Source organism: Dendronephthya gigantea, unplaced genomic scaffold (assembly GCF_004324835.1).
Source record: "Dendronephthya gigantea isolate DGI-Jeju-01 unplaced genomic scaffold, DenGig_1.0 000147F, whole genome shotgun sequence".
Taxonomy (NCBI): domain Eukaryota; kingdom Metazoa; phylum Cnidaria; class Anthozoa; order Malacalcyonacea; family Nephtheidae; genus Dendronephthya; species Dendronephthya gigantea.
Window position 1 is genome coordinate 473913 of NW_021163157.1, and position 16631 is coordinate 490543.

At 35.2% G+C, this 16631-nt stretch overlaps 2 protein-coding genes and 1 long non-coding RNA gene across 3 annotated transcripts; all 3 read right to left on the reverse strand.

Moving 5' to 3' along the window:
- Positions 1-4360, reverse strand: LOC114536798. The gene is made up of 3 exons (XR_003688486.1): positions 3970-4360; positions 1640-1901; positions 1-1359 (listed from the first exon to the last, which is right to left on the reverse strand). It is a non-coding gene; the product is annotated as an uncharacterized LOC114536798 (long non-coding RNA).
- A 4918-nt stretch (positions 4361-9278) lies between these two features.
- On the reverse strand, positions 9279-10502 carry LOC114536815 (monocarboxylate transporter 14-like). Its single transcript, XM_028558158.1, has 2 exons — positions 10202-10502; positions 9279-9548 (listed from the first exon to the last, which is right to left on the reverse strand). The coding sequence occupies exons 1-2, from the start codon at positions 10500-10502 to the stop codon at positions 9298-9300; spliced, it is 552 nt and encodes a 183-aa protein (XP_028413959.1). The 3' UTR covers positions 9279-9297.
- Positions 10503-10510: 8 nt separating this feature from the next.
- Positions 10511-14904, reverse strand: LOC114536816 (monocarboxylate transporter 10-like). The gene is made up of 4 exons (XM_028558159.1): positions 14763-14904; positions 11086-11389; positions 10830-10974; positions 10511-10555 (listed from the first exon to the last, which is right to left on the reverse strand). The coding sequence occupies exons 1-4, from the start codon at positions 14902-14904 to the stop codon at positions 10511-10513; spliced, it is 636 nt and encodes a 211-aa protein (XP_028413960.1).
- Between the last annotated feature and the right edge of the window lie 1727 nt (positions 14905-16631).

The window sequence follows — 16631 nt, forward strand, 5'->3', positions numbered from 1 at the left end:
ATTCAACTAATTATAACGAGAGATATCTGGTATTTGTTATGCAAATACTTATATAGATATAATAAATACGCACATTCATGATCCATTTTGGCAAAAACAACTAATTAATGCGTTATAGGATCGTGTGCGAGTTTCCTGTTATATTATATCAACTTTTATATACGCTATATTACACATTTTCACAATATTTTCAACAAAGTGCATTTAACCAATCTTCGCCAGTGCGTGTCGAAGTTTGAAAATGGGTTGGTAAAAAATCACGATCGGTATGATATATATAAAATCGCCGTTTTTCTGCCATATCGATCGCTTTTTAGACTAGTTATATATGCTTTCATTTTGAGAACACACGACTACACAGTCATAATAGCCTTATGCTGTATAATCAGATTATTCTAATCCGTACTTAAAATTGACGCAATATTTATGTATGTTATTGAAAAGATTTGACCTCTGTAGGAAAAATATGAGCTCTATGTCAAATCTTACTTAACTAAGAATTCTTGGTGGTCACAAAATATCTCTAAATATTTCATAATGAAATACTTTATCTCCTTCCATATTTTAGAGCATCTGCCAAAACTTTAACAGTAGAATATAGCTAGCATGTTATCTGAATAATATTATACGCTATCTGCGCTACACTGCATGAAAAAAAGTTTTTGTTAGTTGAATATGGGATCGAAGGCCTGCGTTCTGTAATCCAAACGTCAAGATTTCCGCCCTGAAAAGCAACTTAATACTCCATCCCGGCGCAAAGGTGCACAATTTTTTAGCCAAAACATATAGCAATTACATATACTGCCCTTATAGAAACAGCGGATCGAAACTGTCAAAAATGCGCACAATTTTTTCTGCAAAGCATATAGCAGTGCAGTCGCCCATATAGACGCGACAATCCCAAACGCACGCACAGGGGAGTTTATACTCACCATTATAACAAAAAATCAATCCACATCATCTTCGAGACATCTAATTGTGACACAATTTGTGCCCCCTGCCTACGATTACCCGGCAAGCAAGACTTCTCCAGAAACATTATGTGTTGATGCATAAAATGTATCTACTGACTCTCGTGTCTGGAAAAATCTTATTTGCCTGTCCTGCCTGTCTCAGCTTAGGAATTAATAAGGTTGCATCTACACACAAATTACTTAGGAATTTGCATGCAATTTTTGGTTAAGAAAAATTTCTGGTGTTTGAGTGCAGATGCACCTATTTATGTTATCTCAGTTTTGTGACCACCCAATTAAAGTACTCAAACCTCTTTGAACCTCTGGCAAACGATGTTCGATTTTACGATGTTCGACTGAGCCAAAGTGATCTTGACCAAACAGCAACTTTCTTTTGTCATATAGTCTACAAAAATTTCATATAAGCCTTAGTGCGCACTTAACAAATAAATATATATGCACACACTTAACAAATAAATATATATGCACACAAGGCAAAAAAAATAAAGTTTTGATCGAGCCAACAGTAATACGAAATCTGATGATTCATGATTTCATCGATAGGGCCTGATTTCAATGCTTGACGGGAATTATTTCCAAGCGCGACTGATGCATAAAGTATTTTTAATCAAACATGCCTTATATCAAACACTACAGTCTAGAAATTAATCAATATGTGTTCATACCTTTATATGCACGTGTTAAAACACCTCGACGTATCCATAGATTTGAATATCCAGCAAATATTTGGGATAGGACTTCGCGAAATTATTGGTAAAGATCTTTACCCGCGTGCTTATGAACTTGATTGGCGCCATTTCATATTTGTTCACTTCGCCGATCCCGTGCGCCGATCTATATAGCTGGCAACAGCCTTCAAAGCGCAAATGTGCAATGACCATACATGCCAAATGCATGATTACAATTTAATATCCGGAATGCAATTTCCTTATAAAGAGAACCGAAATCAAAATTAGTGAATATTTTCCTATTGTCCAAGCAGCTGTTAAATAAGAATTCTAATGTTTATTTTCTGTGAGGTCAAGCTTAAATGTTTGTAAGACCTATGATAATCGAACGAAATGGGTTTCTTTTAGATATAACTTATCGCCATTCCCAATATTGTATTAGGCTTACGCTGCGGCATGTCAGCTGCCAATTTTACCAATTGGGCTTGTGCCAGTGTGCGCAAGGATTGCACAAACTTGGTAAAAACATAGCGCTAAAACTTTACCTCGTAAAACACGCAATTTGTAGACCGTGTCTTTCATTGCTTATGCTCTAGTTTAATATCCAGAAAGCTTATATATATAGTTAAATGGTATAATATCGATTATAATTTCTGGTTTGTTATATTTGTCACATGATCCTGATTATTTTGAACAATTAGTATGGCTTGTGTTTTGTGCCTATCAAAGTTTAGCTACGCTAAATTTCAGTGAGGAATATTATGATGTTCATTGGGCGACTTCCTTGTGGTTCTATTTTTTTCATTACTTTCATACAATCTATATCATTTGTACAATTTGAGCTTTTCCGCGTTCCACGTTTCCGATTCGAGGAGCTAGTCGAGGGAAATCAAATTATAACCAAACATAAGATGCCTGATTATAAATGTGCTTCAGTGCTTGGTGCATCTGACTTTGCCGAAAGTTGCGAAGTGTTTTATTCGGATCGCCCTCGGCCGGTGAACATCGGCGTCCACGATCAAGCGCTTCAAAAGATCTATGTCTGTTGTTGATACAATTATTGCGATATAGTTTAATAGTTATTTACATTTATTTCATTGTTTACACAACTATATAAGGGTTTTAATCATTGCATACTATAGATATGCAGTTATCCGCGGTTTTGCTCCTATACTATCAGGCTGCTTCGTATCTATCCTAATGACTATTTAAACGACTTCCAACAACCACACAACAACTATGCAATTCTACGTAATGCTGCTTTTAAGGTATATATGGCTAGAGACGTTGCATGTTTGTGCGCGCGTTGAACTTTGGCTTTATGGAAACAACAAAAGTATTAAAGCATAGATTCTAACCATTGCATTGCCGCGGCATTAAAAAAAAATCAATTTTTGAAAGAAAGCTTTTTCAGTTTATGACTTGAAATTTGACCTTAATGACATAATTGCATGCACTGAACGCTAAGAGAAATCTTGAAGCGCACGAAATAGCATTCGATTCGGCTAAAATGATGTAACCCCTCTACAAGCCTTCTGTTAAGGAACTGAATACGTTTCTAGGAATATTATGTGTTACACATTCGTCGCTTCTTCTATAAAGTTGTAACATTGCAAATGTTTAATCTAATGTTCTACCAAATCCAATGCGATTGAACAAAATTCCAGCAAACGTTCCAACGAACGGTAAATCAAAACGGTTGAACGCTTTTGGAACGATTTTCGAACTTTTTTTCTCGAGGCGTTCAAACGGGCAATTTCGAACAATGAACGATCTCGAAAATCGTTTCAACGAACGCAAGAACGCTTGAAGTGTTTAATTGAACGGGAAACGAATGAATAATGAACAATATTTTTCAAGGAACCAAATAGCGTTAACGTATGTTTATGTGTGGAAGGCCACACATAAACAACAAAGTAAATTGCTTCGCACGAGTGGCAAATCACAACTGTATGACTGTTACTGGTCTGCTTGCTTCTACTACCTATAATTAACTTCGTTGACTAGGTACATATGACATTGATCAAGTAGCTATTTATGTGTAGCTGTCAACGGAGCGTAATTAGCCCTAAAGCTGTTGGACTGCATGTATAATAACATATGTCTGCAGTCAGTGCAGTGGCATGACTGTGGCCATGTTCTTCAGGTATATTTTGCTATTGTTTTTACAATTTTACTCCATTTTATGATTTTAATATTATCCATGCTGTACTGGGATAACGAAGCAATAAAGAGTAGTGTACGTGCGGATAGCGATCGAAGCTCTCGCTCCCTCATAGCTGAACATAAACAACGTATATAATGTTACACCCGCTACTTGCGTTTACCTGTTAATCATTTCCCCCCTCCCGGTATATCAAACATGCCCATGCAACAGACAGTTGACATATTTTACCGTTGTTTGATTTAAACACCAGTATCATGGTCTGCGATCAAAGGATTCCCCAAATCGTCTGGTTTCGTCCGTGAAATTGGGTATATAAATTCGTCAAACCGTTTATACGGATGAATAGGCCCATCCAAAAAAACGGTTCATTTTTCTGTGCGTTTAAACGGTTATTCGTATCCGTGCAAACGCTTTCACCAAAGCGTAAAAACGCTTTCTTGAAAGCGTTAAATTTTTTCATCGAACCGTTTTAACGTTTTAACGAAGCGTGAAAACGCTTTACGGCATCCGTTTACTAACCGTTTGTAATCCGTTTTTTTGCCCATTTAAACGGAAAAGCGTTAATGTTGGTTTTCCCGTGGAGGGTCACATATGTAGCTAAAGATTACGTCTATTTCAAGTCAGTCAACGGCATGGAAGATGAGCTTTGCGTGAATAGCTCTTTCAATGCACTCACTTTTCATAAAATATTTCATTATTATTTTATTATCATAAATTAATTGTGATAAAATATTAGTTTTTCTTCCGCATGGTATATACGCACAGAACAACGCTTATAATATGGATGGGTTAAAATTCCAAAATAATGGTTCATCGTATTTATAGGTTGTGAAACTTCGCAGAAATAAAGTTTCTTTAACTCTTTATTGCTAACTGAACACAATGACACTTACTTTTCCAAGACGTCGTTCACAACATTTTCATCATCTTCACCTAAGATCAATGTTGCTGAAATCAGCAGCACAAAAGCGAACAAAAATATGGATGTCCTCATTTTAGAAAATTCTTTAACTTTTCGGCAGCAACGCAAAACAGGCTCTAGTATGCATCAACTCAAATCAGGTCTTTATATAGAGGAGTAAATACAGTCAAAATTAATTAAATATATTGCTCACCAGGGTAGGCGGAAGTTATATAGAGAGAAAACACTTGAGTAACTCAAAGGCCTCGCCTCTACTTAAACAATATTAAATTAACAATATTAATAATTACAATATACACGCATCTACGATTCAAAGGACGCGTTAGGTTATAAGTAAACAAAATTTCACTGAGTAGTGCCATGGCAAACAGTTTCTAACAAATCGTTGCGTACCTCCTTAAGGGGGCAATTCACGTGATTTATTGGACATTTTTTGCTGCGATTTTTGTCTTTTGATATATGTTATCAATTAGGTAAGTTAATTATTAAGATTAGTGATAAAATAACGTTACTCGTGCACGAGGTCAAGAAACTGAAATAGAAGCAGAAATCGCCCGTATGCACTGGTCTCCTGATAAATTGCCACATAGTATAAAAATGTCTTAAAAATGTGGATAGGTATAAGTTCAGTCGATCTAGAGTGATATCGATGTATTTAATATGCTTGATTATATTGGTTTGTAACAGAACTGTGAATGCTAATCAGGTTCATTGGTATAATATGGTTTAGTTTCCATTATAATCATTGATTACATTATGTAAGGACATGCATATAGGTATAGTAAATGAATTTTTGAAACGCCGATCATGTCACGTCAGCATACAACTCCAATGCATTCTAACCTTAAATTCATTAAATTTTGCCTTGTAAATTTATATATATATATATAGATAAATTTATTAACCTTTGACAACAGGCTTGTGTCTTTTAGTAGGCCTCTAGCCCACATTTTGCAACAATTTATCTCAGTTAATGAGAATTTAAATCCCTTTCTGTTGCCTGCACGACAAACAGTTAAGGTGAACATCTTTTTAATGTTTCGATTAAGTATCACAAGTCATTATTCTTTCCTAATGAGTAATAAAGCATTCTATTACCGGTATTTAAATTGTCTATATTGTTTTGTTCTTAAAATTCTCTCAATTTAATTGTGGTGATCGTAACTATAGAAAATTACGCTTTGCATATTTCATGTTTATACTTGAGTAAAAATTTTTTTGCCAACTGAAATGTCTGACATTCGATGAAAGATCGTTAAAAGATCTCATACGATATTTCTTTACACATAGAGTCAAATATTTTGTATGGTCAATGCATTATTTATATGAATAGGCTGAATAGCACGATATTTCGTCAGATATTTGGTTCATATTGAAAACAGTACAGTGAATCTCTCATCTCAGTCTAACAATTAAACGAACTTAAATTTCTGACCAAAATTTCTTGAGAAAAATGTTTGAGCCTCATCAAACTTGCAGATGTTCTTAGATTTCGATACCTTGTTACCCTCAAGGTGAAAAAGGTATAATTATTATAATGATACTGCCTCTAAGCAACGCGCGTTCATGCCTCTCCAAAAAAAATCATATCGATTTGGTTGCCGAGCAGTAAGTTGCCGAGCAGTAAGGCCGCCAATTATTTGTCATTACATTTATTTTAGGATATTATCTTATTCCTCCTATATATGCACACATACATAATTGCAGGATAACACGTCCCTGGACAAAATAGTTGTAAACATATCGCCTTAAGTGAAATAAAAGTTATCATAAGGAATGTGGATGGCTGTATGTGTCCTAACTGTGAATAAAAATATACTAGTTTTGTAGGTGTTTAAAAAGCAAGAAAAAAGAATTCGTTGGTCAGCTGTGGTGGCCGTGAAGGTCAAACGTCGCACTTTCAACATGTCTATTTAAAGATGATGTAAAGTCCGTTCTGAGCATATATTCTGCGCATAACAATGTTTGTTTACGTTGGTTATATAATCTTTACATGACGTTGCGTCGTTATAATTTTCTTATTTTCTTCTCGCACGACCTGCTGTAATCTGTGATGAATATGCTTATTTTATATTATATTTTGAAGAAAATATTGTTATATTTTGAGGAAAATATAAAGCAAAGCTTGTAAATAAACCGGCCGTTATTTAAAACGTTATATATTTGTAATTGTTGGACAAGCGAGAAGGTAGCGTCTGTAGCGACGACAAATATAATAGCCTCGCCATTTCGGGCCTCATTCAACAAATAAATTATTGGAGCAGTCCTTTCAGCATAATATTGCTTTTTTCTAGTAGCCTTATGATAAGATAAGTTATCGTCGTGACTCGCAATTCGAGCCTCTTCGCCTTGCGACATAAAATAAAATAATTGTGCTCCCGAACTGCCGTTTGTAATACAACGCGCTAATATCGCATATCATTAACATTCCAAAAGTTGCTCCCCCACTGATGGAATGTGTTGATGCGCGGAATATATGCGCAGAACGGACTTTACCTCATCTTTAACGTATTAAATATACTAGATAATGAGCTGAAAAGTCTCATCTAGTGTTTTAATGCGTTTAGCGCGCGAAAAGTGCAACGTGCTGACTATACCACCAACGCGTGGTACAAAAAACCAGAGCATAAAATCAAAAGATGTGATGAAAAAAGGAAGATATTATGGAAAGAAATATTGTTTAGAAACAATTGAATCTAGTGCAACTTTGCTAAGGTGATAGGTATACTGGCAAGCCGACTTATTTTATAATATGCCGGAAAATTGCTACCGCTGCGGTTTAAAGGACTTCAAACTTAATAATTACAAATTTGAAATGAATTCACACTGATTTTTAAAACGAAATATCCAGAGTTTATAACTATAAGAGCAATATCAGTAATTACAATAGGGGAAATATTAATTGCATGCATATTGTAACCATCTATAGGCTAGAACTTTTATATTAAATCAGATTAGTTGTTTTGACGGGTCAGTGTTATTGTGTTATTATAGATTAAAAATCATTTAATGTTTTAGCCACGTAATCGTTTTAACTTGAAACGTGTCTGTTTCCCCAAGCCCCGTTTACACTATACTCGATATATAGGCACGGCACGTCTAAAATGGTACGGTGAGGATGGGGGTTAGCCGTGCCGTGCCAATAAATCTAGTGTAGTGTAAACGGGGTTTTTGTCTATAATTTTTGTTAAAAGGGATGAGCTATCATTAGGATACAAATAATGATTTTAATGAGTTTCCTTACAGTACCGAGACAGCATGATACTGTAGTTCTAACAAATAGCTTCAATATTTTGCACGAGCAACGTTGACAAGTGGACTCGCAATAAAACAACAATTACTTCAATGATGATTTCCTGCCATTCGATTATTCCTGAAGATATTTCCAACAGTTCTCTCCGTTCAGCTATACGAATTTCAAATTCCAAGTAATAGTTAGGAAAATTTGTGGTAGGAAAAACCGCACTTACCCGCAATTGAAAACGTCCATCCGGGCACTGCTGAAATGGGCTTGGTACCCATTTCAGCTATGCTGTGCCAATAAATCGAGCGGTAGTGTAAACGGGGCTATAGTTACCACGTGCACTGATCACGGATTTATCATGCAGAATCTGCCCGAATGGGGGGGGGGGGTGGAAACAGTTTAGACGTTTGTTTTTCGAAACCACTAAGGTTAAGCGCGGCTTACAATAGTGATATCATGTAATATTTACTGTGATATTCTGGTAACTAAGTGATAATGCCAGGTGGATAGGTATTTTAAGTTGTTCGAATCTTTGCTAGCTAATCAGCCACTTTTGATAACTTGCCCGCTTAGTATGCTGGGTGTTTTAATTACAGATATATTCGCTCAACCCATTAATTTATATAGAACCCGTTGAACAATAGTACTACATCTTTAACTTCAAAAGCAATCATTTTGGCGGCTTTTTATGTAAAATATTCTTATAGAAACAAAACAACTAATGGCGTTGTTATTAAGGTATTTGAAATTTATCCGTGTAATTTATTTATGTAACTTTCCATGGCATCGTTTTTTTTATGGTATATGGTATATGGTATATGGTTTTTATGGTATTTTCATGCCGGTCGCAGTTTCCTTATCAACAACACGTGCATGGGAATAGTTTTAATAACTTCATGTTACCAAGTGATATAAGCATGCGATCAGATATCAATTTATCATCGTAACGACTGATCTCGTTGAAAATCATATATCACTAGTGATTTCTCGTTTTTCAGACATTAATGTACTATTGAAGTATATAATTATTCTTTATAATTATGCTCAAGCCTTGTTAAGCACATACACCGTGTTTATAGTTTTCGTATAATATATTTTTGATGATTAGAGACAACGATTTTCCTTCTTAGTTCTTCATTGTACCTTGAATATTTATTGATTTTAATAATAATGTATTAAGTTTTTTACTAAGCAGTGTGTACGAAACATATTATTAATATTATGCGTAGACCAAACATGGGCCTGTAATAATTATAGAAATTGAAGCAAAAAATGCAAACATTTAATTCATATATTTCTCATTTTTGATGGTTTGAATTTGTTCAAAGAATTAGTTTAGACTTCTTAGCGTGTTTAACGCTATCAGGAATGTCTTTTGGATACCCAACAGCTTTGAATACTATGGTTTCAGACTCGTTCTCTTTTGCTGTTGAATCTAACACCAACCTGCGGTTCGTTGTCTTTGTGGCTGTGATCATTTCAATCAGGTTCGCAAGACAACCAGCACAAGCGAAGAATCCCCCAGAAATAAAAAATGCTAAACGGTATGAACGAGTAACGTCGAATATCCATCCTGAATATTATAAATAAACCATTTTAGCATTTGAGAATGTTTCGAGACAAAATATATTTAAAAATTTAGCCCGTCCACGCAACCAAGTATGGTCTTCACACGCCCCTCCCCGGTCGCCGTCGCGTTTCTCATTGACTGCGATTTGCGAATTTTCCTGACTAAATGGCGAGCGCTTTCGAATCAAAAGTTCAATGATACAATTAATTATATCCATATAAAGAATGACATTCAGTATGGAAGATATATAGTTCGCATTTTGAGAGAAATAACGAGAAGTATTTCACTGATCACAAACCGCAATACGACGCTGCATAAATTTACATTTTAGCCATGCAGCTTCTGCGAATTTGTTCTTGGGTCAAATAAACTCAAATTTGTGCTTTGGACTTCGTGCTTGGGTCAAATAAACTCAAAATATCATCAAATAATGCCTAATGCATAGATCGAGAATCTATTGCATGGAAAGAAGCTTAAGCGGAGTTATTCCACATTTTGTACGTCAGATACCCGGCTATTTTCATATTCAAATTCATGTCTGAATCTGAATCTGAATCTGAATGTGAAAATGTATTTGAAACCGTAGAGCCGACGGTGATACTGTTTTTAAAGACATTTATAGCCTGTTTTGAAATAATATGTGAACTACTTCTCACCTGCTAAAACTGGACCGACACCCCCCGGTATACTGAGAGCCCCAAATAAGTAAGTCACTGCGTGCTTCGCGTCATCCGGGTGGGACACTTCAGGAGTTATCATAATGACACACAATGACTGGAATCCACGGGCAAAACCAAAGAAAATTGAAAAAATAAACACGTGGGTTGAAGTTTTTGCTAAAGGTAGCAATGTTATTGATACAGCCAGAGTTAGTAGTGCCAAAATGTTATAAGTATGAACACTCCAGTTGCGTTTATCGATCATCCTCCCCAAAATTACTTTTCCCGCAGTTTCCATGCCGCACATCAAGGTAATGTTGTACACGCTGACGTAAGTTGGTATGCCAATATCTTTACAAAAAGATATCTTGAAGAAATATTGAAAATTATAATTTGAAAAGAAAAATGGCAAAGGATACAATATGCTTTTCCACTACTCGAATATTTTTTTGGAACGAGATTTTTTTAGGATGTTTAAAAGATTTTTTAGGCTTTTATACAAATTTCTCTTTCGGAAAATCGTTCAAAGAATATCATAAATCAGATGTATATATAATTCATGCCAAAAGCAGTTTGAAATCCTAACCGTTTTGTGAGAAGTTTTAAAAACATAAGCTTATCTTACCAAGTGAACTTGAGGTACAAAGAGTCCAAGATAGACAAATACCATTAGAAGCACCCAAATTAGGAATCTTTTATTTTTCAACATTCTACCAAACGATATTCGGACGTTCAAACCATTCCCCTTTTCACGAGGTATTTGTTTTTTGCTGGGGAACAGGGCACACGCAAACAGTAAGGGAATGAAAAATAATGAAACTATTCTTAATGTGACACGCCATCCGTAATGTCGTATTAAATATTCGCACGCCGGTCCATACCACATTGGAAAACCTCCAGATGCGGAGGATACTACCCCAGTTGCTGCGGCTAAATGTCTCTGGAAACAAAATTGCAAAACTATAATGCTTGACATATATAACAAGCATGTCCCAGTGCCAAATATTACGCCATATGTCAGGTAGAACAGTGAAATGTCTTTCACAAATGAACTGAGTAGTAGACCAAGACATAAGAGGGTGCTTCCTAGGACGACAACTGGTCGAAAACTGAAATACCGAGTTAAGATACCACATGCTGGACATAAACACATGTACCAAATGAAATGAAATGAACCAATCCAGGCTGGATAAACGAAAAAATATAGTTGGCGCTGATTAGTGAATAATAAACCATATCACATATCCATATACCTAGCCGAAAATAGTAGCGATAATTGAGGGGGGGATGACCAAATTCATAGGCAGAAGGGAGGAATTGAATTCAGCACAATTGATCTTTTTTAGAACAAGCTTTAAAGTGATTCATCTCCGGATTCTTGATTCAGTAACGCGCGAAAAAGGTGTATATACGTATATTTCGGTGACATAGTGAAGTGTTTCTTAATAATTAGCCGTAGGAGTAGTAACGACACAAATTTTTATCTTCAAACTATGCTCAAGTTTCCTGATCAATCTTCTGAAAACCGATACCATGAGCTTTTGATAGACACTTTTTTACTACCGGTAGACCAAATAATTTGAAAGTTGCTGTCTCCTGAATGTTTACGAGATCAAGTAGCTACAATACAAAAATTGTCAAATGATTGCTTTTTAGCAAAGAAAGAAAACCTGTTTTTCTTTTCTCTTGATGTGATTTTCTGATAGTATTGAAGTTTGATATCCGAACTCCGCCTTTATACATACCTTATATATTTATAATACCATACCTTTATATTATAGTAAAGTAAGAAACAAATTCCGAATAAACAGGTCATCTTGAGAGCGAAAATATGAATCAAGCAAGGCAGAGGTTGAGACTATAAAATCTTGAACTTACTTTTTAAATTGTCGGCTGGTCATGGCTTTTATAATTATAATAGTGTAGAACTAGAAACGAACGTCGATCGAAAAACGAAAATGGATTGTTTTCAGGAAAGCTAATTAATCTCAAACTTATATCTAACTATTTGTTGTTTTTATGTCTCCACTTCGGTATTTGTGTATTCTATATTGTATATAATAACGTTGAGAATACAAGCAATTTCATTCCTCGAGAGCCATGATCTATACGAGAACAACCCCGCTGAAAGACGTCACAGAAAATTTTAAAGTGCCTATATCACTTGTGGGATCTTTACGGATTTGAATAGGGCTTGAAAAATTTGTTTATAAGTTCTACAACCTATTTTGATATAATTAAATAGTTTCGAAAATACGTCTGTTGGGGGGACTGGGACTTAGGAATGATTTGCAAACACGCCGTCTTTTATAATGTAAACATGAAGAGTTTCAGCGATAAACAGCTGGGCATTTTGTTGTCGCTGTCTAAAAATTGCGGGCGCATTTCTTCAAGAAGAATTTTAATTCTTCGAACGCCAAAAACATGTATTTTGAGGAGCTTTTTCTCCTTTTTTACTGGTTTGTTCATGGAAATAAAAGGGTGTATTCAAAGATTACGTTCCCGTGTTTGCATACAAGGGTATAACGACATTCTTGCGTAAATATTTGCGAAGGATTTTTATTTGCAAATGGGCGACAAGTTGAAGTATTTCACTCATTGTCAAGGTTTCAGAACCAGGTTACAGCAGTATGCAAACAACGAATTAACCCTATTTTACTCTTGACAGAAGCTGACATATTGTTGTTTCCACAGGTGTGTTCATTAATCTATTTGTCCCTTCTCACGCGAAATAATAAGTACCTTAACATGCATTTTTCTATAGCCCCTTTTCCTCTAGGTCTAAAGGTACTAAAGATCATGTCATAAAAGGTTCTAAAGATTTCCCATTATTGTATTTTGATGAAAGCAATGTTGTACTAAATTTTTGCTCAAATAATTTTATTATACTCTAGTTAAATGATCAGAAATAGGAAGTAACATATCCCACAGGCTAATTTATATGTTTGTTTACAGACAAAAATAAGTATTGTGCGCATTTTTCTCAGCATGCCCACTAACTTTTTTATGAAGTTTGAACAATATGGATAGTTTTAAGCCATGTTTCGGAGAGAGGCACTGGTAAAAATTTTAAAATATTTTTATATATGTGCCACAGCATCACATAACTTCACAAAGCAAGCATGCCCATATTAAAGTTTGCAGTTAGATTCTTAAAACTTACCAATCAATAGGACTTTTCATAATTCATAACAACCAATGCTTGGACATATTAAAATTACTTTTGCAGCAATTTTTACATCATCGCAAACTCATACAGAAGGAAGTTCGTAAGTATATTACAACATAGCATTTTCAGAGCATAAGTAGTTTGTGAAATTACAACATCTAGAGCATTTTTCCCATGAGTGGCTAATGTTTCAATGAAGCAAAACATGATTTAACTTTCATAAAATATACTTCATAACTGAAGGCAAAGGTCAGTTTTCACGAAATCGAAAGAGGAAAAGGTGTTATTTCTATAGAAAAATGCATGTTAAGGTACTTATTATTTCGCGTGAGAAGGGACAAATAAATTAATGAACACACCTGTGGAAACAACAATATGTCAGCTTCTGTCAAGAGTAAAATAGGGTTAATTCGTTGTTTGCATACTGCTGTAGCCTGGTCCTGAAACTTTGACAATGAGTAAAATACTTCAACTTGTCGCCCATTTGCAAATAAAAATCCTTCGCAAATATTTACGCGAGAGTGTCGTTATATATACCCTTGTATGCGAGCACGGGAACGTAATCTTTGAATACACCCTCTTATTTCCATGAACAAACCAGTAAAAAAGGAGAAAAAGCTCCTCAAAATACATGTTTTTGGCGTTCGAAGAATTAAAATTCTTCTTGAAGAAATGCGCCCGCAATTTTTAGACAGCGACAACAAAATGCTCAGCTGTTCTGGCGATATAGTTTGCGCTTTTCAAGAAAAAAATGCAGGAACGGTGCGTTGTGTATGGCTGTAGCAACTGGGCGAGTTTTTCTCAAAATATTTTACGTTATTGGAAGATTGAAGTAAAATTACAATTGATCAGATTATGTTTGACAAGAACTCGGTTCCTGAGTCCCAGGCCCCCGAGCACAACGGTAATTTAGACAAATCGTCATATTTATATGTAAATATTTCCGAAACTATTTAACTATATCAAAAAGGGTTGTATAGAACTTATAAACTAATTTTTCAAGCTCTATTCAAATCCGTAAAGATCCCACAAGTGATATAGGCATTTGATCAGTCATCGCTTGTTTGTTTTGTCAGCCAACCACATTTTAGCTTGTTTCTTAAGCCAGCCAATTGCATTTCTTTAGTCCTATAGATCATGTACGCGTGCATGCATTGCATATATTAGATTGACTAAAGGTGGCTGGCGTAGGGTTTGTTATAACAACATGGTTGTCATTCCTTCAAATATTTTGTAGTAGTTTTGTTTTTTTCATTTCGTGTTTAGCATGCAATCACTATTGCAAATAATCATAGGGGACTCTATTAAATTAACACATAAATTATGAATACCCATACAGATATGTTGTTATTAATTTAGTACTTAAGTCATCGACTTTGCCCTTCCTACCAATTTTTGTTCTGTTTTCCTGAAATTCTCCCGTCCAGCTTGTGAACAAAACACCAAAGGAATTTGATATTCCAATCGCGATTCCAACAAGAAAGAATGCCCCGAGAGCCACAAGCCAACTTCGTTTGCTATCGTTTTGCATCTCCCGGTTTTTGTCGCACATTCCCGTGGCAAATTGTACGCTTGGAATTCTATCTTTCTTTCACTCAAAACTATTACAAGAACTGAGCAAGCTATAAAGAGATCATAACATGATTTTAAAAGTAATTTAAGTCTTCGTTGAAATGTTGCCAATGTCCTTTAAGGCCAGTTTCTCACCCAGCCTACGCGTGATTTTTACTGTCTTTACTCACAGACAATGTTAATGTTTGAACACGCACTGCAAATTAGTCATGCTATGCTAATATTGGTGTTCATTGACTGTGAAAACAATGAATTTCTAAAGAAATGAATAGTGATAATAACATAAAATTTGCATAGTATGATTAAAACGGCAGGCAGCTGGCTACGCCACTGGTATTAATTGGGTATAAACTATTTTTAATGAGGTACTTTTATTATTAGGAATCGTCAAGTCGAGGTGAAAAAAACCTAAAAACCTTCAAAAGAGCAAAAATAATGATCTCATAGAATCTCTACCATTTGTAAAACTTGAACCTTTCCGCGTTCCACGTTTCCGAATCGAGGAGCTAGTCGAGGAAAATCAAATTATAACCAAACAAGACGCCTGCTCAGGCGTTTGCTCCGCATGTAGCGACATATAATGCAGTTGGGGAGAATGTTGCTTCCAAAGCAAAGTTCTCATAAGCATATAAGTTCTTAGTTTATAAATGGCAATCATGTGTGATGACCATTGAATAAAGAGAAAACAAATCAAGATATATATTTACGCTCTATTATACTAAAATGCATAATCTCCCTTTCCTTGGAGCTCTGAAAATTTCAATCACTTTGTGCTGAAATGTGCATACATCAATATACATATCAAGTACATTTTGTGAATTGAAAGTCTATAAATAAATTTGAAAAACGCATGAGTTTTATTCATGCCAGATGAAGTCTTTTTTATAAAAAATATATATGGTTTACAAGTAAGATAATATCAGGCCTGATAATATGTAACACGCAAAATCCATTTAGAGACTTCCGATAGTTATGCAATTTAATTAGCACCTTCCCAAGGCATGTGGCTCGTAATGCTCAATATAATTATATAGCTTGCGACGTTGTTTGTGCGGGTGGGGAACTTTGGCTTTATGGAAGCTACAGAAGTATTAAAGTAGTGATTGTAATCATTGCATTACCGGCTATTAAAAAACGATAAATTTTTGAAAGAAAGCATTTCGAGTTTTTGACGTGAAATTTGACGTTAATGAAATTATAGCATGCACTGAATAGTAATAATTATAGCCTTTCATGTCTGCATGACGCTCAGAAGAAATCATGAAGCGCACGAAATAGCATTCGATTAGGCTAAAATTATATAACCCCATGCATTACAAGCCTACTATTCTAGGTTTATTTCTGTGTAACACATTCTGCGCTTCTTCTATAAAGTTGTAACATTGCAAATGTTTAATTTAATAAAATTAAGCCAAGTCCAAGGCCAATGAACGAAATTCCGGCAAACGTTTCAACGAACGGTAAATCAAACGGATGACCACGCTTTTGGAAAATTTTGGAACAAACGAAATAGCGTTAACGTATGTTTCCCCGTGGAAGGTCACATATATTCACGTTCGGCACTGATTAGTTTCGTTTAAAATTGACTGTTTTTAAGCTCTGCTAACGTGAACGGTGAACATAATATTATGGCTAAGTCGTGGAGGCAATAATAGAGACCTTTAGCTTGGCGTTTACGACAATCCT

Excerpts from the sequence above, each read along its gene's own strand:
- LOC114536815 (XM_028558158.1), bottom strand. The coding sequence starts at position 10,502 with ATGGAAACTGCGGGAAAAGTAATTTTGGGGAGGATGATCGATAAACGC. Across the intron at positions 9,549-10,201 it reads TGTCGGTCCAGTTTTAGCAG|GATGGATATTCGACGTTACT; the intron begins GTGAGAAGTAGT and ends TATAATATTCAG.
- LOC114536816 (XM_028558159.1), bottom strand. The coding sequence starts at position 14,904 with ATGCAAAACGATAGCAAACGAAGTTGGCTTGTGGCTCTCGGGGCATTC. Across the intron at positions 11,390-14,762 it reads GGAAAACAGAACAAAAATTG|CCTGGATTGGTTCATTTCAT; the intron begins GTAGGAAGGGCA and ends TCGTTTATCCAG. Across the intron at positions 10,975-11,085 it reads TCTGGAGGTTTTCCAATGTG|CAAAAAACAAATACCTCGTG; the intron begins GTATGGACCGGC and ends CCTGTTCCCCAG.